The 27,308-nt window shown below is 48.9% G+C and overlaps 1 protein-coding gene across 4 annotated transcripts in view; it reads right to left on the bottom strand.

The window, feature by feature from the left end:
• The window catches only part of SEPTIN5 (septin 5), a 41,502-nt gene extending 14,194 nt beyond the window's left edge, over positions 1–27,308 (bottom strand). Inside the window, exons 1-2 of one of the 4 annotated variants that reach the window (XM_071763700.1) lie at positions 27,179–27,308; positions 27,035–27,045 (exon numbers count right to left, since the gene is read on the bottom strand). In XM_071763700.1, the coding sequence (XP_071619801.1) occupies positions 27,035–27,045; positions 27,179–27,221 (54 nt within the window). In that variant the 5' untranslated portion in view covers positions 27,222–27,308. Of the gene's footprint in view, positions 1–705; positions 1,053–27,034; positions 27,046–27,178 lie in introns of those variants that run through there. The other 3 variants (XM_071763702.1, XM_071763698.1, XM_071763699.1) reach the window with 3 other exon arrangements.

Genomic DNA, 27,308 nt, shown 5'->3' with positions numbered 1-27,308 from the left:
GTGACTTCACTACTCAGCCTGGGTATAAATGGAGCCTTACTGTGAATATTCAAAAGAGCTAAAATTAAACATCATGGGACCACAAAAAATAGAACAGCCCCTACCCCAGGTCTGGAGCAAACCCCAGAAATGATGGAGCCTGGATCTTGGTGCCCCTGCATCCTTCACAGGGGACCCTCTGGGTGTTACAGCCTCCAGCACAAGCTGTCCATGTCCCTCCTAGGCCGTCCTTCCTGCAGCCATTCCCCTTTGGTCAGGCACAAACATCCTGCATAAAGCAGCACAGCCCAGCCCCAGAGGAGAAGCAGACCCTCTGCTTCCTTTCATCGCCAGCAAGCTGCATAAATTCATAATGCAAATAGCCCCTGGGGCATCTCCTGTGTACATCTGTTTCTTTGGGCCTGGTGCTGAGCATGGAAGTATCAGCAAAACCACTCGCCCACAACCGGCATTTGCTGCTGCAGCAAGCGAAGGGGCTGGCAAAGCACAGCATTACCATAACACAAACCAGGCTGCGTTTGGGCACACAGGCAGCCCTAACTCCTGCCCTGAGCCCCCCAAGCATGCACATACCATTCAGACACGGAATCCCAGCATCAAATAACCGCTCAAAAATACGTCCTGCATCTCCCAGATGTCCACTGAGCCCTTCGGCCCCGCTACTGCAGGGACTGCTCTTTTCTACCCCTGCCATCTCCCCCTTACCAGCGGCTTTCTGCTCCTCTGCTCCTCAGAGGTCTCATCTCCTGCTGCACACGTCTGCTCAGGCACCATCCTCCCCCTTCCTCTGCTGCTCCCCGGCTCGCACAGTGCTATAAATACATCCCCGTACCTTCAGCTTGGCTGGGTGGCTTCGCTGTGCCTGAGTCCTGGGAGAAAGCAGCCGCTCCACTAACCGCTCCTGGATAATGATCGAATCCATAACCACGGCCGGCAGGACGGGAAGCCACCGCGGGCCAAGAAAAAAAAAACCCAACCCATGTGTTCCCTCCCAGCCTTCGCGAAATCCATGCGGCAGCCCCCCCGCCCACACACACACACACACGCACACACACCACACGCACACACACACACACACACCAACAAACACACACCACACGCACACACCACACGCAGGGCTGGCTCTGCTCTGCTCTGCTCTGCTCGCCCCGGCGGCCCGGCAAGGCGAGGAGAGGAGAGGGGAGCGGGATCCCCACGGCAGCTGCCCGGGATTTCCTGCCTCCGCCTGTGCTGCGGGAGGAGCCTGCCAGCAAGGACAGGACAAAAGCCACCACGCAATGGCTCTGGCTCGGCCACTGTCCAGCGGAGAGGCTGTGCAGGCAGCGGATGCTCCCCCAGCCACAAGTCTGTCTCCCTGTGTCAGATGGGTTTAGTCAGCTGCAGGGTTTCTTCGACACCCTGACTGATGCAGCCAAGGCAAAGGTTTGCTGCCAGGAATGCTCCTCTTGGTGAAAATGTGCTGCTTCTGCTTGTGTGTGGGTAGAGGTCTAAGGGATCCAGAATGCCATCCCAAAAGCTGGGTCCGAACAACCCGCAGATCCTAGTCCTGTTTGTTACAGATCTCAGGTCCATCTGTTGTTGTCTAGTCCGGGCTATATTGCAGCCTCACCTCTGAATCCAATTGGAATAAAGCTGATGTATTCCAGACCTTAAAGAAACCACTTAAGCTTTGAAGACATCTCAATATAAAGATGTATCTGTGTATTTATTCAGCACAAGTACCTAGCCCAGCAACACCCTAACATGCACAGAAAAAACATTCAAACCTTAAGTTTGGGCTCTGAACCTATGTATAAGATGTGCTTCCCAGATTTCCTATGCTATAGAAACTGAGCAGGAATGTATTTGAAGCAGACAAAAGCTGATAATCTTATATAATCACAATTCCAGAAACTGGGAGTTAATATCACAGCACGTACAACAAAGTCACACAAGATGGCAACACTGGTGGTGCTGGAGGAACCTGCCACTTGCCACACAGGTTCCTGAGCAGCTTTCTCCTCACAAACTGGGAAGAACACAGGGAGCTGCCATGCCCCTGTCTCGCTCCCAGACAGAGATCCTGCTGCTTCTCTGGGAACTGCAGGTCTCTGATCAGCAGGGTCTGATCAAGCCAAAACCCAGGGCCTCCACCATGCAACCCAGGAGTGGCTGACACCAGATTCTGCTGTAAGGTACCAAAAATTACTGCAAGGTCTCCAGTGTCCCGAAGTCCGGGGACAGCTCTGAGAGTTAAAAGGTCTTAGAAACCTGGCTTTTACACATAACCACAAACTGGAAAAACAAAAGAAGAAAAAGACCAGTGTTTTACTTTCGCTGCAAACCCGCAAGCTGAAACCCCAGAAAGCTGTAGCCACAAGATCCTAAAGGCTGAGAAAAGTAAAGGAGAACTGGGAAACCTTCCCAAAGCAAGAAAATTCCTGCCATGCAGCAGCTTTCATACTGCATGCATGAAGCCCTTACCCAAACCATCCTGCCAGACAACAGCACCCTTACATTACACCCATTAGATTTGTTACTAATCATTTCTGAGTGTAACAGAAAGGTGGAAGGCCCAGGCCAAGATGCAGGTGTGGCAGAAATTGCCACCTCTCATAACCTCTCATCACCTGTTTTGCAGCATTGCTCCATTCCTCAGGGAGCCCATAGCCCTAAGAAGTCCTCCCAGACCACTGGGAGATCAGGCCACACTCATGACACTTTTTTTTCCTCCAAGATTCACAATACCTAAAATCCCTGTTTTTCTGACTGGAGGACTTCACCACCAAGGTCTGCAGTTTGTGCATGACTTAGGAGCAATGAAGGTACCGCAACCAAAGATGCATCCAAACCTACTTGAGATAACAGAGGTTTCACCAGTTTTTCTGCATCATACACCACATTACCTTCAAACAAACCCTCTCCAACACCCATGAATTCTCATGGCTTGGTAAACCCTTGTGTGAGGACCACAGGTCACATGGCCACCAACCACAAGCATCTTCCATGGGCACATGGAGACTTGCTGCATCCCCACAAGCCCACTGCACCAAACCAGAGCGTTCTTCTGAGCTGGGATCACAGATGAAATCAACAATGATTTGGTTGCAACAAAACCACAGTGTTGTTGGTGGCCCCAGGAGCTGTGCTGACAGCACAGAGAGAAACAAGGAGCTACTGTCTCCTGCATTCCTTGAGCTTTCACACATCACAGTCAGGACTGGCAGCCAAGGAGGAACTCCAGCCAGGGGGCCATGCCTGGGAATGCTGAGAGTATTTTAGGAAAAGAAACCCTGAAGGGTAGGTCTTGCCTACAGAGAGCATCTTAAAGACTCCATGGCCAACACTGTGGCTTTCAAAACACTGAAGAAGGGTCAACTGGTCCCAAACTAGTCTCCTGTCTCTCCTGCAGATGCTTCTCTTGGCTCCTCTCCTACCCAGAGTCCCCAAAACAGAACGGAGTAGAATACACATTAGTTTCCTCAGATGTGCCACATGACACACCCAGAGCAGTTGGTTCTGTGCAAAAGGGTGGTGAAATACTGCATATCCATACCTTGCCAGGGTCAGCACAGACACATTATGACAGTATTAGTGCTTTTCCCTCTGAAGAAGACAAATCTATTTTCAGAATTCCCTACAAAAGTGAAATTTGGTTCCTTGCTGTTTTCTACCAGGATGGGAAAAGCAGTTCCAGAGGAGTTATTTGCTTAAGTTGAACAGCAGCAGTTGAAGACCAGCAGTAGGCAGCAAACCCCACATGGGGCAGAGGCCCATTCCCAGCCTGGACTAGGGCAACAGAGGCTGAGGAGCTGCAGATAACTTCCCTTTAGGTGCATGGCTGGGAAACTCCATGGCTTGGTTCTCTCCTCCTTTTGCTCCCTCTCCTACTGTGTGGCAACTTGGTGCTGACTCCAAAGAGGTAAATCTCATGGGTGTCACAAGGTTTGGACCCATCTCCATCACTAGCAGAGCTGCACACACCTTGATGGTCCTGCTACCCTCACCCAAGAGAAAATCTCTTGCTGATTTAAACTCTGATTAATTGAACCTTGCAAGCAAGGTGCTAGGTAAGTGGTTAACAGGAGCCCTGATACTTTGGCAAGGCTTCACCCTTTGACACTCAGGAAGAAACCAGACCAGCACTGCAGAAATCCCAAAGCACAGGATTAACCTCCTGTACATACATTACCGTGAGTACAATCAAGACAGCAACCAGATCTCCTGTCTTTTCTTTTACCCACCTCACAGGTCAAGATTTAATTTCCACTTAGGAATCACTGCAGCTTTGTCACATAATCACTCCAGAAAGCTAACAAACTCCATTTTAAAGCTATTTGTGCTCCCTGCTTCCACTTGAAATGTCTCATGCTCCTCAAGAGGCACTGTGTGACTTACACAATGCCTCCACTTCCAGCCCTGTAAAAGTACCAACAACCATAAATTGCTTCCTGCTTGTTTAAACTCATGACTCCCTCTGGGGCAAATTCACAGCTCTTGTCACCCCCAGCTCCTCTGCTCAGCATTTAGGATAATCTGCAAAATGCAACAAATGGGGCAGATGTGCAGCTGGCTGGAACTTTCACGACAGGCTCTGCTGCTTTCCTCTCTGCAGAAGCACAGCAACAGCCGCTTCCAGACAGACCTCTCCTGGTGCCATACCCACATGTTCCACGCGAGGGAGAAGTGGGCCCGTGGCAGAGCAGGTCCCAAAGGAGCAGGGAGCTCCTCCAGCGGCTCCCCTTGCCTATTGCCAGGCAGAAATCGATTTACAGATCAAACCTGTGACCCTCGTAGCTTCTGCCTCACGCAGGGCTGCAGGTTACTGGCACCTCCGACTGCAAACCCATTCAAAACCTTATCAAGTTTCCAAATTTATCCAAAACCAGGTGGTGTGGGGAGGTCTGCCGCAGTCTCTCAGCAGGATCACTTGCTCATCTTTCCCTCCACTTCATCCTCCAGCTCTGCAGCACAAATCAGGCTTAAATAGATTCTGGGCCTCTCAGTATAAAGCCACAGCTGGGAAAACCAGAGAGAAGCAGAGCAGAGCCCCACCACTCCCAGGAAGCTGGGTACAGGAATGCCTGGGAGACAAACAGGTACACATGGCTCCATGGCATAGAAACTGGCTGTGCCGGGAGCCCTCAGGAGGGATAGGGAGGAAAATAAGGGTGACTTATCCTCAGGAATTGAAGGGTACTACTGCTTCTTCAGCTCTCAGGTTCTCCATCCAAATGACAAGAGCATCAGCAGTTTTGGAAGCTCGTGATGCACATCAACACATATGGACAGCAAAAGGTTAGGGACCTACAGAAGGTTCACTTTAAAGTTATAGGTAGTGGTCCCAATCCTGCGATCCTTACTCACCGAGTAGTCCCATTGAAACAGAGACGACTGCTCACGTGAGTAAGGGATGCAGGATCAGTCCTGTCTACCAAAGAAGCTGAATCCTGAATGAGAGGGAACATGATGGCCCTTGAGCAGCCTGACACACACACACCTGGGCCAGGGCATCGAAGGGGAAGACAGTCCAGGCTGGGGCCCCACATCTGCGTATCCAGCAGGGACCACAAGAAGCAAAGCAGTGGAAAAAGCCTGGAAAAAGGATACTTCACCCAAGCAGAGATACTGCTCTTTCATCCCCAGTGTGTCTGTCTCCTGGACATCCCTAGTTGTGGAAGGAGGTCTTTCCTAACCCTGCTGTCCTCCGAGCAGGTTCCTGGAAACAATACTGGCAGAACACAACCCAGCTGTCTTGGGAGAGCTCCCAGTCTCTGTCTGGGTCTCTCAGCTACAATTAACATAACTTCAGGAGATACCCATAAGAGAAGAGATTGAGTCCACTCTTTGTTTACCAGATAATTTTCAATTCCATTGGTTAAGGGGAAAAAAGACAGCTCTCTAAAGCAACCTTCAGTCCTGGGAAGCATCCAAGGAGAGCAAAGTCAGGCCCAGGTTATGTGAGAAATAACCCTGAAACACTCAGCAGACTGCATCTTCAAGACCAGACAGATCACTGCTTTTCATGATGAGAAGGAAGAAGCAACTCTTTCTTGCCAGGGGTGTCCTGGACGTTTCCACCCAGCACTCAGCCCCCCAGGCTTATGTCTCTCACCCTCCCTGTCAGTTGCCCCCATTCAGTCACTCTGCAGTGACACAGAACACAGTCCTTCTGCACACTCACTGAGATCACAAAGGCACACGGGTACCTCCACCCTGCTTCCCTCACCCTTGAGCTTGCATCACCAGCCAAGCTGGCCAAGAGCAGCCTGCTGAGGGGGTGCCAGGCATCTACCTTGCACTCTTTGCACCTGTACAGCTCTAACAACTCCACCGAGACCCAACACAGCCATACCTGGCTGAAAGTGCTGTCCTTGGAGCCTGGCATGGGGCAGTGTCCCTGACAAACACAGCAATGTGGCTTCCAGTCTTACCTAGCTACCTGTGACATGTGCTCAAACACTTGCCATTCCAGAGGGGGAGGAGCCTGTTTCCCAGCCCCACCATACAACCAATCAGTGCAAACCTCACTGCCCACATCAGACTGTCCAGAGTTGGGCCCTGTGTCAGGATTAGTGTCTGTCTTTGCAGATGGATAATTAGATTCCCTTTCCATTTCCTTTTTCCTCCTGATGGTTTCTCTAGCTGGCTATTCCCCTGCAGCCCTGCATGATCCAGAAGCATTAGTCAGAGGGAAATTCTGCTCCCTTCCTCCCTGGATGTTGCTCTTGGTTCAATTTAAAGAGCAGAGAGAACTGTGTAACAGTTTGAGTATTTCATTGCAGAACCATTTGATCTTTTCAGTCTGGCAAACATGGCTTTCCCTCCCACACCTGCACCCTGCCCCATCTCCCCAAATGACACAGAAAATGAGTGTTACTAAAATGAGTGTGATGTTTTTGGCAATTGGAAGCAATTAGCTAATCAGCAGGAATAAGCCATCAGCTGCACTTGGCTTGCAACACACCTCTGTTTATGAACAGTGGTGCAAAACACTCCTTTGGGATAGGGACTAAAAAAGCACACCTGATACCAGCAATGGTGTGAGATGCTCTCAGAAAAAGATGGTAACACTCTTCTGCAGGAAACAAAACTCAAGGAAGAGATGGCAACCATGAAATCTGGGCAAATCAACACAAAGCTGTCTCTGGCACAGGAGTGTGTGCCCAAAGGAAGTATGCACAGAGATCCCCACTGAGCATATAGGGTGTCTGACCTTCTCCCCTGCCACCAAAGAGTGGCTCTCTGGGAAGCTGTGCTGGTCCCTGAAGCTCCAATGTTTTCAAAAGCATTCTCAGGACCTGCAGAGATGCACAAACATGTCATCTCCACCTGACAGACAGGAAAGGAGGAGCTGTCCTGCTGGGATTTATGGATCCCCCACCAATTTCCCCTCACAGGAGATGTACAGACTGAGGTGTCAGTTCTGACCTCTAGTACCCTGTAAACGAGGCCATATCTAAGGAGGATGATATCAGAATAACCAAAAAGAGAACCAAAAGATGCTCTCCAACACCCTTGCCTCCCTTTCTCCCCCATCTACTTACTCCAGCAAACACCAAGCCTGGTTCAGCTCTGCTGCACAGCTCACCACTTCTCTGTGCCCTGCAGCATGACTGGAGATTCACTTTTTGTTAAATGTTGTGATGATGGGAGAAAACATCAAGTCACTGAATATCTAAATCACATTGCGCTGTCAAAGGGAATTAAAACAAAGGTTCTTTCAGGTTTAAGAGTAACAGTCAGTAACTGGAGTGTTGCATATCCTTATCAGAGCTGCTGACCAGTAGGGAAAAAATAAGAATAGTTAATCTGAGTTTGTAGTGAAACAAAGCAAAAGACCCTCTTGGATAAAGAAGTATCTGGCTCAGAGTCTTAGCAGAGATTGTGCTGAATATTAAAGAACTACAACCCACACCCTTCCATCATGCAGGTGTGATATGCAAAGTCTGGAACTCACAGTAAGGATGTCCACATGGATTATTTACCAAGACTGTTGGACACTGACAGGTCCTGACAGCTCTGTCCTACCAAGGTTAACACCTTGTCTGAGACTGCTCCATGAAGCATCACAGCTCACCAGGCTGGGGGGTCAGCTCAGCACCACAGAGCTCTGCATCAGAGGCATTAACAGAAATGCCAGTGCAGAGCCTCAAGCCAGCACTCCCCATCAGCACAGCAGCCTCAGTGTGCTTCAGGCCAGCCCTAAACTTCATTAGCAGTTTTGCAGCAGTGAGAGATTCCTGCTAACCACTGAGTTGATGCCATCTGTTTCCACTTACATGCTGGCTCACAGGACCAGCTACAGAGCAAAGGACTCCAGAAAGACTTTGCTCTCCTAAGCACTCAGGGACTGAACTGCCAGATGGTTGGGACAGACACTGAATTCACCCTCCCAATGGTGACCTAGTCCCTCCCTCCTGTGCAAAGAATTCACCTGGGAGGCACAGCAGCCCTCCCACTTTGGTTTTGCTATCAAACTCCATCATACACCCACCCACAGGGCACTCCCCTGAGGACACAGAGGACCTAATGCCAGCAGGACAGCAGGACTGCACTGACTTACTGCTCTGTAGAACACCACAGCACAGGAGGGGCTGACCAGGCTGTTCCCACGTCTCTTGGTCTGCCCACTCAAAGCCAAAAAGAATCAGCCATGATAAGCCAGGGATCCCAAAATTAACAGCTACCAGGCCCTTTTTCTTTCTGTATCAAGGTCCTGAAGAGATCACACTGTACAGAGCAATATTTACCTAGACTCCTTTTTAACATACTCAATTTTACATACATGCTGCTGAGGGAAACCATGTACCCATCTGCCCCAAAAAGGTGCAAGGTGTATCAGCAGTTCCCATGCCAGTCCTAGCCAGCAGAAAAGCACAGAGGTGACAGCAGAGATAAAAATGGCATCGGGTGGCACTTGTCTTGGTGGCTTCTGAGAACAGCAGCAGGAGGAAGGATGGGAAGAGAACAGGGGACACCCATGTGGGGAGGGCTAAATAAGTATTGGCCTGACAGCTGAACTGTGGAAGGACTCTGCCACCTTGTTTTACTGGTCACACCTGCCTCAGGAGGGAAAACAGTTCTCTTGCTCAACATGAGGTTTCATGCTTTGAAACAGATTGCTTAATTCTTGGCAATTTGAGTTCAGCAACTACCCTTTTCCTGTGGTTGCTGCTTCCTCTCTGAGCACAGTGTTTTTCAGCCAGAGACCTTGTGCTTCTCTCAGCCTCCCTCCAGGCCCTGCAATTCCCCTCAGTGACTCCTCCCTTTGGAAGAGCTGGTGCCTGGTGTCTGCAGCCATGGCAGAACATGTACCAAGCTCTCCTTTCCTTCCCAACAAAATTGTCTTTCTAGCAGGAAGCTGAACAGAGTTTGCCAGGAGAACAGTGCTCTTAGGTGAGAACAGATAAAGCTCTGGGGCATACCATGAACCAGCAACCAGCTGGACAAAATTGCCACAAAAACTTGAGGCAGCCTACACAGCATCACAGAGAGCATCCTTCCCAACATGATCTTGTCCTACAACCCCAAACCCATCACCAGGTTCTTAGCCCACCTGTGCACACCCCACCACCAGGCACATGGCTCTGGAGAGGGCAGCTCTCCATCACCCAGCAGCCACAGCCTCGCTAAGCTCTGTGCCAGGGCAGCACTGACACTGCAACCAGAAATGGGAGAGTGACCAGGGGAGAGGAACCCCAGGGGAGAGACCTCAAGTCCATTCTCAAGTCACAAAAAAGCTGCTTTTGGTAAAGTGGATCATCCTGTAATGAGCATATCTGGTGTAACAGCCCAAGTGTAGCAGCTGCCCTCACTTCTCCAGCCTGACAGCTTTGCTGTCACATACTGACAAGCAGTCTTGCTCAGCCCTGTTCTACTGAACTCTCCCCAAGAAATATTTCATCTCAAAGGCCCAGGTATAGTGACATTGCTATCCCAGTCCATTACAGCCCAGTCACCCTGAAGGTGTTCTGGAGACTTTCTGCACTGCAGGGAACACACAGAGCTTCAGGCCACACACATGGCACAGAGCAGCCAGGCTGCTCACCATTGGGACTCGAGAGGTGAGGAGAGTTCCTGCCTCCTGCAGCCACTCAGCCACCAGGTAGAGATGTGCTCAGGCAGGCAGGACCTGCTGCAAAGACCACCAACAGTGAGGGAAGGACCAGAGCCTGCCAGCATGCTGGTGGTGAGCCCTCAGCTGAGGGGAGGCCTGAGCAACCCAGAGGGGCTGGGCACAGAGCCCTGCATTAGCATCCAGCTCTGGAGCTGACAAACCCCCTGCTGAAGGCAGTGCCTGGTACAAAGGTTCATTTGATCCCAAGGAGCCCACCCCAGGCTGCTGCCCCAACACATCATCTTCATTGTGCTCTCCTGACTCTAGCAACAGGCAGGGCTCAGGGCTCAATGGCCCCTTTCTGGGATGCTGCTGGGGCTCACACACAGGAGGCTGCAGATGGCAAGGGACTGCCAAGGTCCGAGCCCTGCCAAGGAGTGAGCTCCAGCACCACGTGTCCTTCACCACTGACAGCAGCACAAGCCTCCCTTGGGGCTCTGCTGACCCAAACTCTTTCTCTCAGACATGGCAGAGCTCCACTGTCACCCAGCCAGTCACAGTCACCTGCAACTGACACTCCAGTGTCACGGGCACAACTGGGGGATGCTGAGCAGAGGGGACAAAAGGGACATTTTTGTGCAAAATCCCAGCTTGCCCATGCATTTTCAGATTGCTCCATCACATACAGGCACGATGACAACTCTGAGGCAGAAAGGAGGAAAATGGGAATGTAAACTCTTGTCCTCATCATAACACAGCCATGATGGGACCTGTTTGTAGCTCCTGCTCCCAGTGCAAGAGGGAAGAAGGGTAGGAGGGCTGGGGAAAATTTTTGCTAGATCCCACAAATGGTTAAACTCTCCCTATTTAGCAGGAGGGAGAAATTTATCTCCAAGCAAGTCTTGATACCACCTGGGATGAGGCCAAGAGAAAAGCAAATTCCTCCAGTGAACTTATCCCCCTCCAGCACTGCCTACCCAACCACAGGGAGTTTGCTCCACAGCCACACAGACATGAGAAAAGACTGCTTTTATTTTCCCACCCTTAGCCTGCCATAGCCCAGCATCTCCTCAGCTTGAGCTTGAGCCAGAAGACAACTGGGCTCAGGGGGAAGTAGCTGAACTTACCCCCCCTGACTTGCGAGACAGAGCTTGGAAGCTGTCCTGACAGGAGCACACGGTCATTTCTGAAGCCCAGAGCTGTGCCTGGCAGCCCAGCTCCAGTAAGCAGGGTGGAGCTGGGCTTGCTGGATGCCAGCAGAGTCCGAGGACTCCAGGCTCCAACTGTGTGAGAGAAAATCTTGGCCGTGTCGGAACAGCAGACATCAAGGCAAGAGGAAGAAGGGCCCTTTGCCATGTCAGGAAAGAGAATTATCTGGTAATTTCTGCAAACAGCATTTGCCTGTGGTCTCCCAAGCTTCCCAGCACTGCCTGGGAGCTGGAGCTGACGTGCCAGCTGACAGCCCACCCTCCAGATCCTCAGCACTTCCACTGATATCTACACTCCTAGAAAGCAAAGCAAAAAGGGACCATATCACCCCCCTTCTCCCCTCCCCAAAGAAGTCACAGCCACTGGGGAGAGCAGCACAACAGCTCAGACATCACCACACAGCTGTAAATAAATCCCATCAGTTGTGGTGAGATGCCAGGACCTCACAGGGCTGGAGCTGCATCTTACCCACTCAGGGGGCTGGCAGACTGCAGAAGGCCTTGGGATGAGATCTCATCCTAGACATGCTATGAGCACTCTGCTAGAGAAGGAAGCACAGGGCTCTCCCCAGAGCCTCAGCACCTCATGCCTGCATTGTTCAAAGAGCTGCATAAGCTGTGGCCATGGCTCCAAACACTGCTCCACCTCAGAGCTGGAGACTGATGAGGTCACCTCCAGTCTGAAATCACTTCCCTTCTCAAACTGTTCTCAAGACTGTGCCACAAATTAAAGAGTGGGATGGGTGGGGAGGGAAACCCAAATCAATGGAGCATGCTCCCCATTAAGAGCTCAACACTTCATTAAGCTCTACCTCCCCATGGGCTGCCACCCGAACCCTCAACCCTCCCTCCTTCCCCTGCAAGAACAAACCTGGCAGGAACTGCTTTAAGTTAATAGCAGGGCATGGCACCTGGTGTACAGGATTACACTTGGCCCCCAGCTCCCCAAATCAAATCCAGAGCAGTGGGAATAAACTGCAGCTTAGTGCTGTTGGATCAGCTCAGCCACACCACTCCACCTTCTGCTCAGCTCCAAGTCCTGACCATCAAACACCTCGTGCTGCAGCAGCACAGCTCTTTTCCCCCATTCACATAAATGTTGGGAATGGTTTGTACTGACAACAGATCCTACCCACACAGCACAGAGCACCAACACCACAGCTCTGTGGCATCTCCAGCACAGCCCCGTTCTCCAGTGTCCAGGTGGCCACACCAGCAGGATTCTCCTGCCTGAATCAGGAATTAACCCAGTGCCTGAGGAACCAGGCTGAGCAAGGAGGATGGAAATTCAGGTGGCCAGCAGAGGGAAGGAGCCTTGCAATGGCCACACTTGGCCAGGAGAAACCACACTGACAGCTTAGTGGCTTCATTTTAAAAACACATTGACCACAGATGAATCAGTGTCTCATTCCTGGAATCACTAAACTGACCACAGTGCCCAACAGTGCCTCCAGCAGTAACGACCAAGACACATCCCTGCCACACAGCTTCCTCCTACACAGTCATCTTTCTTTCCCCTCACTCCAGATTTTGGTCTACACAGGCAAGCACTGAGGTTTTGTGGGTCCCTTCCAGAACTCCCTGTCTCACTGCAAGGAGAGGCATTGGATGGGGCCATTTTGTCTGAAATGACAGCTGACAGAATCCATATGCTGTTCAGGACAAACAAACTGCACGTGGCCTTGGCCTCACAAGTGCCACAGCAGCTACTGGCCAAAGCAACACAGGACATGGTATCTTGGTGTCATGGGGTAATGGGAGCTACTGCAAAAATAATGGGTAAAGAAGCACAGGGCAGCATGTGGTTGTATGCACAGTTATGGATCACATGCTACATATTTCTAGGGCTTCCTTCAAGCAGATGGAAGACTAGAACTCAGGACATGCACAGCCAAACCTGTGGTAGTTTCTCTGGATCACACAACACCCCCAGGGCTGGACAGCAGAAGCAGCACAGCATGACTGCTTCTACCAGAGAATCCTCTGACACCCACCCTTTTTCCAGTGGTCAGCTCTGGATACCAACCAGCCAAAAACCCAATGAAAGCAAGAGCTTTCTTCCTTGTGGGCTTCATCCTTTCTAGAAGCAATGGGCATCCTCTTAGAAGTGGTTCCTCTTCAGCACTGACTAGGGATAAATAGACAGCTGGACAGACAGTAAAGGAAGCAGCAGCCTGTTCCCACATTCCCATCAGCTTCTTTCTGCCAGTTCTGGCTTCACACCTGTGACTTGGTAAGATGCCAGCAGAAGTCATTAATATAGCGAGGACCTAGTGGGGAAGCAAATGTCCAACACACAGGTTGCCTTGTTGGGGAGATGAGGGGCCTCAGCACTGCTACAGGGCAGCACTCGCTAGCTCCCAGCAGGACAGCTCCAACAGCAGTGAGCTGAGCAGGGTGTGCTTCACACCCCATTGCCCTGAGAAACATCAACCACTACATGGAAGGAACAAGTCTGAAGCTGAACATTTGGGCTAAGGGACTCCTGAGGTTCAAATGCCTCTGGGAAGCCTCAGTTGTGGCGTGACTGACTCACAGAGGAGCAAAGCCACTCTTTCCTCAAAGGAGCTGCCACGTATCCCTAAAACCCATGGCCTCCAGACAGAAATGCCTCTAGACAGATGTGTTGTGTCTTGAGTTTCAGTTCTGCCGCCTCTAAAACAGCACTGGGGAGAACTTCACTACTTACACACCTGTCCTGGCTGGGCCAACAGTGCCTGCTGAGCCCTGAGGATCTGGGCTGGAAGGCATTCAGGAAGGGTTGAGCTCTTCACCCAGCACCCAGACACCCTGGAGAGCTCTGAGCCACTTTCTCTGTCCCAGCATTGTTTGTAGAAGACTCCTGCCTGCTCTAAGCTCCAAAATCTTCCAGTGCTCAGCTGCTCCTTGTGTGCAGCCATTTTGACTACAAACAACTGCACATGAATAATCCTGCAAGTGAGAGCAGGCCTGCACTAATGCTTCCACACAGTCTTCATAGGCGTTCTTGTTTTTCTGAACTTTTAAATTATTTTTAAATTGCTCAATATACAGGTAAAAACCACTCAGATTGAAAGCAAAGGCCTCAAGCAGAGCAGCTTAAGAATCAGACTGTACTGTATTTGAGGAACTCACAGATACCATACAGGTAAACATTCAAAACTACACCCTATATTTTCCAATATTATAGTCTGGAAAAATTCACTGAAGGACTGTTGAATATTCTGGACAGCAACAGCTGAGGATATGGAAGACATTATGTGAAATCATTAGTGTATTAAAAGCAACAGAAAGTAATGTAATTCAAGAAAAACCTCACTTCCCAGGCAAACCAGGCTTCCTCTATGGAAAGGAATTCCACAGACTGTAAGGACACCAGTGTCTTGGCAGAGTTAGGAATGACGAAAGTTGTATTTTCCTTTTCCAGTAATACTTAGATTTAACTATATAAACTGTTCCCCTGGGAGAAGGTCCTATTTCATTGTTTACACAGAGCCTTAGAGTTGGAATTTAAAGGTGAAAGCACCCACTCCCAAACTGCAGGGATCCCAGTCAAACAAAGAGCTGTTTCATTGCACTTCTCAAATTCTCTGCCCTGCCACCCTTGCCACTGGCACATCCAGAAAGAGCAGGGCACAGGAGGAGTTCAACCAGGCAAGAATGGCCTCAATTACCAACACTGCAAAAGGTAAGAGATCTGCAATAGCAAAGCCTGCATGAGCTTTTCATGCTGTGATGAGTCCAGTGAAGCCAAGGGGATGCAGCACATGGGATGCAGGAGCACCCAGCCGCAGGGCAAAGCACTGCCAAGCACTTCAGCCCCAGATTTGTCATCCAGGGACTGGACTGCAATCATCTCCAAATTCTAGGAGAGCACATCCCTGTGTGCAAGGTGCTGAACCAGGGCACAAAGGCAATCCCAGCCCCAAAGGGACACACAGATCAGTCAGAAAGCAGCACAGTCAGTGTCACATACATTGACCACCCACCAGCTAACTCCTCACACGAGAGGGGCTTAAAGAAGCATTTGGTGGAGGATAAAGAGGACAATTTTCAAAAGAAGTAGTACAATGACATATTAAAACACTAATCCACAATGAAAAACCTCTGCCAAAGTCCCTAAAAGAGAAGCAGCATTGCAGAAGTCTCTGTTTCAGTAAAGAAGCCAAAATGTTAGTGGGTCTATCACTCCTGAGCATGGCTGTGATCCCTTCCAAAGCAATTTTCACAGAGCTACAGCTCTTACTGATTTTTTTGAGACAATGATAAAAGGCCCATTCAGAGCAGCCTGGAACCTACCTCCTGCAGTATTTTCCTAGTTATTTTCCTTTGCTAGCCCCTTTCCTGGACCTAATCCATGGACCACAGTACTTGAAAGGCAACTATAAGCCTGGCACCAGGTGTGCAAATTCCTCTGCAGCAGCCTGCTCAAGGGAGACAGTGAGAGCTCTTGCTACACAGCAGCTTAAGCAAGGCAGAGTGATGGGGGGGGAAGAACAGTGGCCAAGCTGCTCAACAGAGCCAAATTTATATAAATACAGGAGGTTCCTCTCAAAGAACTTGGACATTTTTAACCGTGTTTCAAGAAAGCTGCCCCTTGGTTTGTATTCCTGCAAATTGCCTAAAAACCCTGCCTTTGAATTAACTGCATCTCACAATGGCCTTTGTGGGGAAGCTGATGTTTGATCCTCTTGTCTTTCATCTCCACACCACTAACCCAGATCAGAAGAACATGTCAGCTCCTTGGTTAATCCAGAATATGTGCTGATGGTCCCAGAGGCACTGCAAGCAAAATTGCTTAATTTAGGGCAGGGATAGCCCACAGTTCTGGGCTGGCACAACACAAAGCTGTAGGGCTGTGTCCCAGGAGAGGGCTTTATGGATACCACCACCACCCAAACACCCAATAAGTCTGTCATCATGCCACAAGGCCCTACTGATCCTAGCACTAGGAAAAGGAACATCAGAGCTGTTGTTACAATCTTCACCAAAAGGCATGGGGTTTACAACCCAACTTTGCCATTTTGGCAAATTCCACCAGTGATAATTCAGTATAAAACACTGCAGCCAGGCAACTCAGCTTGACCAGGATAGACCCAGAATACTGCTATTGGCCTGATAAAAATATCAAGGATGGTATTTTCTACCAAATCTGAGTGTGCCATTTTTCCTCTCTCCTAATCAAAAATCAGAGCTTTAAAACCAAACCTTAGCACACAACTGGACTGCAGGAAACAGAGACCAGAGCCCTAAATCTTGAAAAGAACACTCATTCTAAATCATATTGCCCCATTCCTCCTAAAATCCTTTTCACCTTAAAAAACCATTTCTCCCCTGACAAATGGAGTGAGAAAGCAATCACAAAAGTTTAGTGCCCCAAGCTGAGTAATTCAAGTCACTACATCAGGGACACAGTTAATCTACTGAACAAACCAGGTTCTTGACACTGTTATTGGCAGATAACATTGCTGTGACACTGGTCTTGCTGCTATTTCAGTCTTGATTTCCACTATAAAGCTTATCCAATCAGTTATCTATATAATCTCTACTTGTCTTGTAGCAAAACTGTTAATAGCAACTCATTAATACAGGAACAGCCAATTGTAAACTCCTTGCTCTTGTGGGTTTTTTAGTGGTATTGCTGATTTAATCAATTTCTTTCTGGCCTTCTGAAAATAACAAGAATGGTAAAGTGCATGAGATGTAAGAAGAGAGAGATTAATACAGCAGGCCCCAGAGTTCATGGAAATGCCACCTTTAAAACTATTAAATGGATTTCTGGAAGTCAGGGAAACGAAACTGGACTAAAGAAGATATTAGAGAAGACAAAGTCATTTGACCATAAACACTGTGGTTGTTGGACACACAATACCAGAGTAAAACCCAGTGTCAGAAAGAACTTGGAAGCAACGGAGTAGAAAAATTGCATTTGCTTCAAGGTAACCCAAAGGAAACAGCCAGATAAGAGGGAAGAGCAGGGCAGGACAAGGAACACTTAGCTCAGTCAGTAGGTTAATGGAGAGACAGCACTCCCATGCAATGTTCAAGTGACAGCCAAGAGTCACTCGTGGTCCTTCAGCAAAAAAAGGGGTGCAGAATCTGATTACATACCTACGAACAGCTCTTGGAACCTGCAGCACAGCACCTCTGGAACAGACTATTCCCACTTTTCATGATAAATAACAGCATCAGGCCAAATTCATGGCCCAGTTTTAATAAATTTTGATGTGATTTTCCTGATGTAATTTTGCCAGAAGTGGGGAAATCCATTTTTTTTTCAGCATCATTTAGAAAACATTGCCTCACACATATGTAGTGAGACCTGCTTTCCTCCAATGGAGAAAACAGATGCTGGCCTCTTCCTGCAGGATGCCAGCCAAGAGGTGGGTGGATGCTCTAATTATTTTATTTCTTTGAAAAATAAGAAAGACAAAGCTATTTGTCATAAAGAGAAAACCCTAAACCCCTAGGAGACAGACTCTGGGTGCCCAACACAAACAGATTTACTGGAGCCACACACTAGATCAGGCCTCAGGCATACATAGGGTGTCTGGGGAAGCAAGAGCATGGGGGCTCACCCAGACATTGCCTGGATGCTCAAGTGTCATTCCTATCACAAAAGGTGAGATCTGAGTCCTCCAAAACACCTATTTCAGTGCTGTGAGCTCTGCCTCACAGGGACACACTTCAGTGCCTAACATGCCAGAGTGCAATGTGCAGCAGGAACAGCACATGTGGAGCAGCATCCACACACTTTGCAAGGAAACATGAGATGGTTCATTAAGCTTTCAGACTAACAAACCCCATGATATCCCTCATCAATAACTCCATGCACACACTGCACTGTTGCTGCTGTATGAAGGACAGATCCACCAACACCAGCACTTGTTTACCAAGAGAACAATTCTTCTATTGACTGACACCTGCCCGTGACAGTGTGACCACGGGAGCAGCAGGGAGATGGTGAGATGACACTGACCATTCAAACTAGACAGCAAAATGCCTGGCACTGGCTGGAGCCTCAGGGCAGCTGCTGAGGACCAACTCTACCACCTCAAACAGAAAGGCTTTCACTGACATTAATGAGAGCTGCTGAAGATAATGCCATCACACAGCTATGAGATGGCATCCAGCCTTCTGTTTGAGGACCAGTAGGCTGAACAGAGCAGGCACTGAGGAATAGGAACACTGGGCTCCATCCAGTCACTTCTGCTTTAGTTAAATTGCTGTGAAGTCAAATGGTGTGAACCTGGTGTGAGCTGAGTGCCATGGCACGGGGCAGATGAGGCCCTGGGCACACAGCAGTGTGTCCTCTTGTCACTTGGACACACTGCTGCTGCACTTCTGATTAGCAGGATCCCAAACAGATCCATGTGACAGGACTGGGGTATACAAAGAAAATATGCCCCTAACTTGCTCACCTCTGGGGGCCTGGTCTGAGCTCCTGAAGTGTCAGCCCCAGGGCTGTGGCAGACTGGAGCAGACCCAGTGTTTGGCTGCTCAGTGGACCTGGAGTCCTTCCCAAGCATGTGCCTGGATTAACTGCCCAGTAAAAGCACCAAGTCATGTTAAATAACTGTCCTTTCTGATATCCACTTCCCTCATAAATACATGCTCTGCCAAGGGCTCCTTTAGAAGGGAGGAGAGACCTTTAAAGTAAGCAGGCGAAGAACAGAAGTATTAATCTGGGGAGTGAGATATGAGCAGTTTCTGAGAGATATGAGTTTCCCTTCTGTGTGCTCCAGCTAAGGGCTCCAGAGCACTGCTCTGGCTGTGTTGCAGAAACCATCTATGCAGAGTCAGGACTGTAAGCACCACCACCAGGATGAGAGATCAGCTCAGGCAGCATCTCCCTTGCTGTCCTGATGACACTCCTGCTCTTCTCACTGTGCAAACACAGCAGCAAGGCTTTGCTGCAGGCCAGCTGCATCATCACTTGACATTTAACCCCCACTGCCTTGATTCAGCCCAGTGACTCCAAAACAGGGCGAATACCAGCTCCTACAGGGCTGTGATGCTTCTTCCATTGCTGTCTGATCCCAGCTGGCACCAGCTCCCTTGAGCAGCAGGAACCTCTGAAAATCTACAGCATCCTAAAAGCCATAAGCCTCCCTGACATTTTTCACAGCAGGCCCTGGGCAGAGGCAAGTTACTATTGGTCCAGATGAGAATTTCCAATACTACTTATCTATGTTTCCAGGATTTCACATCACTTATTATCCAGTGCAGAGACTCAGGAGAGCTTGAAATTAAAAAGAAAGCACAGGCAAGGGGGCCATATTTGTAGGGCAGGCGGGTAGCAGATGGCTTTGTGACTCATATTTCACCTGAATATATAATTAATGTAGTATGTAACTTATTTGAAAATAAAAGTGGATGCAAGACTGCAGGATAAGGAGACTACAAGTGTGTACATATCGCAACAAGATGAGCTCAGTGTGGCAGGCAGGATTAGAATAGTTCCCACACTGAGGAAATAGCCAGAAGACATTACAAAAGGCTGAAAGTGAAGTGGCTTGCCTGGGATGTGATCTTAAAAATAATTGTAATATAAAATAAAGCAGTAAAAAGCCTAGTCTGTGCTCTCATGTGTTCACACAATTCCAAGCACCTTGGAGCAAAGGAAAATGAAACATTGCCACTGAAGCCCAGACCACATCTGTACCACCATGGGCTTTGCCTCACAGAAAGCAGGAAGACATCAAGACCATGGAGCCTCTTTTCCCACAAGCTAAATGTGTGGATTTTTTTTTTTTCCCTTCCTTGCTTCTGCACTGAGAATGTCCAGAGGTCAGTGGGACGGGCTCGCTCCCCATGGCCAGCCTCCAGGAGCTAGCACTCTTGATCCTGTGGTTTATTTGCTCAGCCTGGGCTCCCTGCTCCTGCTTCCCCTGCCAGGAGTCATTCTGGGAGAACGGCAGCAGCTGCCCCGGGGTGGGGTCAGGCAGAGACAGGCCATCCCAGCTCCAGACACACACCCTGGACACACTTGATAACAAGGTTCAAAACAAACAGGGCACTCCCAAAGTTCCCAGGACGAGCATAGAGCTGAGCTGAACAAAGCTGGCAAGTGAAGGACCTCAGGACCTCAGCTCTCCTGCTCCTTGGCAAGGAGCAGTTGCTCAGTACAGGTCCCACAGTGGCACACAGGGATGGATCAGCCACTCTGCTGTCCCTCTCTCCCCATCAGCTACCTTCAGGGTGAGCACTTTGGTGCTGGCACCAGCTGGTACTGCTGTCAGGGAGTGCCTCTCTGCAGAGAAACTGCCCAAATCTGAAAGGAGTGAAAAACTGGAGTTACTTTCAATTAACTCCCACCTCTGACTGATTTCAACTACACAGGCTCACACCCCAGAGTCCCAGCCTAACATGAACCACAGCCCAAGATCCTCCAGCACACTGCACTTTGGAGCATTAGCTCTGAGCCTTCCTTAGCCCTTGCTGCCAGGGCACAGCACCAGGCTGATGCAATCAGAAGGCTGCCCAGCTGTATCCAGAGAGGTTTGTGTCCCAAGCATCCCTGTACTCTGCTTCCAGAGCTGAACTTCAGCCTCTACTTCTCTTTTTTCTTTGACTTTAAGAGCCAACAGTTGTACTAAAACCGGAAACTAAACAATTCTCCTCCCTCTGTTGGCATTACACCCTGCAGATGCCTGTGCAGGGTTTCACTTCCTCTTCAGCTCTTGGCCAACACTCAGCCAAGATTTCTTGGTAAGACAGTCCCTGCAGCCATCCAGCAGGGTCTTCTCCCACCCACCTCCAGCATGTGGCTGCTGTGATGCTTCTGGGAGTTCTGGGCCAGGGCTGGGAGCAACAGCCCAAGGGAAGGTACAGCAGTCTAGAGCTGAATGTTAGCAGGTCATAACAGAATTCAATTAATGCACTACAAATACACACATACAAGGCATTAAGAATATTACCCTGGCCATCCCCAGAACAGAAAGGACTCTTACTTGAGTCAGGAGCAACAGATCTCTCACTTGTTGCAGGCCAGTCCCTAGGGGTAGCATTGCACATACAAACCCACACAAACCCTTTAAACAATGTTTCTGCCATACAAAGTGGTGGATGAACAGCAGGCCCCACATGCTGATGAGGAGCAATGCTGTGGAGTCTGATCCCAGCTCTTCTGATGCACCACTCACAAATCCAGCTCCTGAACACCCTTGTGGGAAACAAGATGACTGCAACCCTCTTCACAGCTCCAGGGACAATTCTCTGGGAGAAAAAGAATGTGTAACAGCAGACAAACATTTTTTTTCCTGTGCTTCAAGGCTAACCACATTGTAGACATACAGGCACACACACTGCAAAATCCAGCCCATATGGGAATTATTCCAATATGCTGAGACAACTGGCATAGGCTTCACAAAAACCTGAAGTCACACAGTGTATCAGAGATGCCACATGTTTCTTTCACGAGTATTAGAGGATTATTCTGTGTGGTTTCACTGTCTCAGGGAAATCTCTGCCTTGGGCAAGAAGTGGACAAAGGCAAGGAAGCTGTGCAGGTAAGCAAAGACAGTGCTGTTCAGTTCATGCTCTACTATCCAGTAAAAAAGTAATACAGAAGACACTTGAACTGGAACAGAAACAATAGAAGAGGAACCCTCTTGGCTCAGCAAAGAGGCATCACAGCAAGAAACACCTGAAGTATCGAAGATGTAGCAGAGCTCCTCAGGTTTGATTTCAGGACATAGAAGCAGTAGCTGCAAGAGGGTTATAGGAGCCACTGCTGTGGACAGTAACGTAGTTGTAAGAAGCTCCTTGACTTTGGAGACTAAAAACATCCAGGTTCTGGGTTTCTCCTTCAGTCAGAAGGAAGCAACATTTTCACCTCTGCAATTGTGAGCTATATTTGCAATGCCCCAGCAGGCTGCAACCCAGCAAGTGGTTCAGCAAGTGTCACAAACACCTCTTGGGGTTAAATGAAAGTTGCTCTTACTTTGTTAATCAACATCTGCAAGGATCAGGCCACAATATCTGTTGCATTGAGCCATTTGGCTAATGTGCCAAAAAAAGCCCTGCACAGTTCTCAGAAGAGCAGAATTCTGGACTTGCACACAAGTAGCTGCACAGTTTGGGGAAATTCAAGGGACAAAAATCCCTGTGCAGGAAACACTTACTTCTTCTTTTCATAAACTGCAGATTGCTGTTCACACTGAGAGGGCTGAACCTCTCCCCTGCCCTGCACTAAAGACCATTTCATCCATTTGGAGCATAAATAATTGAAGAGAGACATCAGCAGCAGCAGGAGGCCGATTCTGTGCCCAGCTCTCCAGCAGTTCCATTTCACCATGCAGCCCATGTGCTGACCTCCTTTTCCAAGAAGCCAAGCAGACAAAGAAGGGAAAAAAATCCAAAAAGAAGTCACAATGCTCAGGATGGACTTTCCTCCCCAGCCCAGAATAGCCCATGTGTTCAACACAGGGGGCCTCCTGCAGTAGGACTGTTTAGACAGATGCACAGCAAAAGGACAGTCAGGGCTGAACCTCTTGACCTGCTGCAGTCACACCCAACTTCTGACACACTGGTGTGAGCACTGAGCCCTTGCCCAGTCTGGAGATGGAGGGATCAGCACTGTCTTTTGAAAGCAGCCAAAAAAAATTAATGAACCACACAAGGCATTTTACAGAGAAGTAAAAGCCTCCACTCCTATGCTACGTCTGGCCAAGATACACTGGGACATCAGAAAAACAAGCAGAGATGTGCTGGTTTATGAGTGTTTCCAGTATTTACCTCTAGATTCTGTGACTAGTTTGCTACTCCCTTTCTGGCAGGAGCATCTTGGTAGCCAGGATGTGAGACCAGGGTTGGAAAACACTGAGGTTAGAAGAAACATTAACATGGGGAGTCAAAAAGGAACAGCCTCACCCAGGGTGATGTATGACACAGTGAGAGACTATCCAGCTGTGGCGAAATATCCCACTTGCCAGCTGCAAACATAATTTTTCTTTCTCCTAGTGAAAACACCCTCACCACAATCACCCCGTCTGCAACGCTACTAATGGACAACAGACAGCACAGGAAGACAGATCCATATTGCCACCCCCAATGACTCAAAGAACCACAACTACAAAATAATTGGTTTAACTCTGAGAAAAATTAAAAAGTCAGTGGTACTGCTTCCAGGTTCTTTGCTTTTCTGCACAAGCATGGGGATAAGAGAGAACTTACCCCTAGTCTTGAGATTACTAGAATTCAAAATTTAAGGAAACAGGTGAAAGATGGCAATGCTGTTAACAAGCAACAGAGGGACAAATCCTCCAAGATGCTCCAGCACAGACTTTGAGGTGATTTTGTAAAGACCTGGTCTTCACTGTACCATCATACAAGGGAATCTCTCTCTCATGTGATACTTTCCATCACATATTTCATAAAACTCAACTACTCAATTTTCACCATGTAGTTATCTACACAGAAATGACAAATGACATTAAGGTCATCCTCAACCAGTTCAAGGCACAGAAAGCTCCACTCCTCCCTATTCTTAATCTGCTCTTGTCATCAGCAGCTGCCTGCTCAGGAGCAGTCATCAGTGTGTCAAGGGCAGGATCTAGAAATACCTTGGGTATCCCTGCACTACGCAGAGCACAGCCTTTTCAGGGGGTTACACATCTGAGCTTCTCTCTCCAAATGTGCAGTAGAGCCTAGGAGAAGGAACACTTAATAGGGAACTGAGGGATTCCCATCCATCAATCAATGTCCTCTGGTAGATGAGGCTAGGGTTGAAGGTTGACCTTAAAATAATGCTCTATGTTGGCACAGTTGCCATTTTAGATGAAAGTCATCTCTCATCTTCTCTCTACCCACCATATATACTTTTACTGACAAACAGACCACTTCAAAATATGCTGAAGTAGAAAAAAGGGCCAAGCTGAACACAAAAGGCACAGCCCTGTATCTTCAAACCCACTGAAAGAACTGGATCCACCAGGTAGTCTCTGCTCCCACACCCAAACAACTTTGCAAGTTGATAGGGTGGGGAGAGATCAACTCGGGAAGGTGAGGTTCCCATCTTCCTGATTTAAAAAGAAACAGTAACTTCAAAGAACACAAGACACTGGCCTGAGTGAGCAGGAGGTAGCTTCAGAGACACAGCAAGGTAACACCCCAAACAAACACACACCAGCACCACGAGCAAGGAGGCATGTTCTGCAGGAGTGTGCCAGGAGACTCCAGTTTAACTAGGTATTTGGGAGGTTCCACCTGTACTCCTCCCACAGCAACACCTCAGGCTTTGGCAGAACATCCATCCACTGCACTTGCCCTGTTTGGTTCTCAAGTCAACACTCTTTTTAACAAATTGCTAAGTTCCCCTTACACAGGGCCTAGTCTTCTGCACATGGGACGTTAGTTAGTGCTTCATTTGCCCACCTGGCTTCACCAGAAGAATCCCTCTTAGCATTCCAGTGGTGTACAAATTGCAAGGAGAGAAATCAACCCTCTTTAAGAGGTGCTGAACCACAGTATAATGAGACTGAGGAGCTTGTTCTCACCAGACAACCTGCTGTAAAGCTTCAGGCCAGAAACTGGTTTCCCCCAGTCCAGGGTCTTAAACCACAACCCTTCCCCTTGGGAAGCTGGATGATCTGCTCATGCAGAGCAGTATCAAACCTCCACTGACTTAACTGGCACATGAGTTCAGTTCCAAATACACCCTTTAAGAGAATATTCCTTGGGAATCAGAGAGGTTGGGAATCTACCGTTATTTTCTCTTCACAAAAGGTAGCAATTAGGAGTCAAAATTACTACAAAACAGATTTCCTGGACCCAGACAATGGCTCAGCTCTGACTTCCTATGAAAGAAAATAAATAGATGTTTTCTGACATCACATTTTTTTGACTCAGTAAATCACCAGTATTCTTAAGATTTTACAGAAGGCTACCCTACTTACATGCAATACTGCCCTCATAGGAAGCTCACTTCTCAACTATTTATTAAAAAATAGCTCTTGTAATAAATTTTGAAAACTTAGTTCAGACAAGGATCACACTTCAATAAACCTTTTAAATTTTTACCTGCTGCCAGCCATGAGTGGAGTGGAACAAGGCAGAACAGGAAGGAAACACCTGCTCTCAATGGATGCTAAGTAAAGATCATTTGTGGTTTTGTATGTTCACTTTGATTTGAACAGATCGCTTTGTATTCACAGCTTGGTTTCCCTCCACCATCCCCAAGTAACATGGCTGGCAGAAATTCATAATGAACTATGCTCTGTCAGGCAAGACCCACTCTACACTCCCAGCATAAGATATGGGGATAAACGTGCACACACCTACGCATTTGAGGAAAGATCTCTCTGCCCCAGGAGAACACTACAATCTCCTGCAGATGTGAACTCTTTGGGGTACAGACTCCAGCCCACTCTTGCCTATGCAGTGTGATAAGAGCCTTCAGGAATTATGATAATATCTACAGATTACCCTCATCTCTACTTCAATTCTTCCCCTGGGGAATGAACAGAAAAGAAGCCTTCTAAGTAACCTGCTTCCCTCTTTACTTAAAAACAAATGAACTAAAGAACAGCACAATGGGGGGAGGGGGGTAGGGTGTGTGTCACAAAGCTCCCCTCCATTTCACAGCTTACATTGAATTTTCTACAAGTTCAGAACACATTCTGGATTGTTTTCATCCAGAAACAAAACAAGAATTAACAGCAATAGTCAGAAATAACAACTAACTACTAGCAAAACCCTAAGTAGCTTGGGATAAATTACCCTATTATCCACTTACCCCTGGGTTTAATTTGTCCCTCTCATCACTGGAATCAGCAGCTCACAAAAATGCATGGGTGTCTTTCACAATACCTGAGTCTGCATTACACAGCCAAACACCATCTCCAACAGTGGTCAGGTGAATGCCTAAGCTGCCACAATGCTAGGTTGCTTTTCTGTGGTCTACAAAGGCTGAGCAGTACCACTGTCTTGCCAAATAAGCTGTTTGCTACATAGGGAAATAGAGCTCCTAACAGCAAAAGGCTGGACCCAAAGCCAAACACAAGCTAAGGTGGGAATGGGTGGACTTCTTGCTGCAGGGACCCATTTCACTGCCCTGCTGTGCTAACCATCACCTTCATTGCTTCCCTTGTGAGACAGAAAAGCTCTTCCACCTACGGCAGACATTGCCTGCATCTTGATGAAGGAACACGTGAGACTGCTGCTAACCTGTAACCTAGACATTCAAGCTTAGCAGAGAATTCCTCCTCTCCTGTCATACACCTGAAACCCCTCTAAATACCAAACAAAACCAAACAAAAAATCCCCTGTCGATGTCAGCTGATTGCATCACACACACCCTCCCTCTCTCCAGGTCTCAAAGGCATGTCTCCAAATAACTATTTGCTTTGCAAAGCAAAACAGATGTTCCTTAACGCCCAAATCCTGGCCGCCTGCGAGGTGGTGATCTGCTACACCAAGGAGGAGTGGCGAGTGGCAGGACTGGGGCTGTGCCTGCGCATCTGTGCCGCAGAGAGCAGCGAGAGTGATGGGGAGACGTGCTCCTCATGCTGAAATGCCTTTGCCAGCCCCTACGCTGCCATTCTCCATCCGAACCTCCTCGACACACCCACAGGCACGAAAGAAAAAGAACAAAAAACCCCAAAAAACCAACAACAAAACAAAGAAAGAAACCCGAACCCAGGGGGATGAAGGAGGTAATGTGCCTATTTTCCCGATGAAACCAGCTATTAAAAAGGGCCAGCATGCCAAGCCCCGCGCTGAGCGGTCGCCGGGCTCAGGTAGCAGGACACCAGCCCTAGGGAGCTCCGGCCGCACCGAGCCGAGCCCGGCGGGGCAGCCCACCTACCTGCTTCTCCTCTGCGGGGCAGATCGGCGAGGGCGGGATGCCCGCGGTGGGAGCCGGCAGCGGGGAGAAAAAAGAAGAGAGAGTGAGGCGGGAGGGATGCTGCGGGCCGCGGGGCGGAGCGGCCGCGCGTCCCCGCCGCCTCACCTGGGTTGACCAGCTTGCTCTTGTACCGCATGCCGGTGCTCATGGTGCCGCCGGCCGCCCTGCCTTCCCCCGCCGACAACAGCACCGGGTGTGCGTGTGTGAGCGGGCGTGTGCGCGGCGAGGGCCGCCC

The sequence above is a fragment of the Heliangelus exortis genome, chromosome 19 (genome assembly GCF_036169615.1).
Source record: "Heliangelus exortis chromosome 19, bHelExo1.hap1, whole genome shotgun sequence".
In the NCBI taxonomy this organism is placed as follows: domain Eukaryota; kingdom Metazoa; phylum Chordata; class Aves; order Apodiformes; family Trochilidae; genus Heliangelus; species Heliangelus exortis.
The sequence above is the reverse complement of the archived record's forward strand: the minus strand, read 5'-3'. Positions and strand labels throughout refer to the sequence as shown.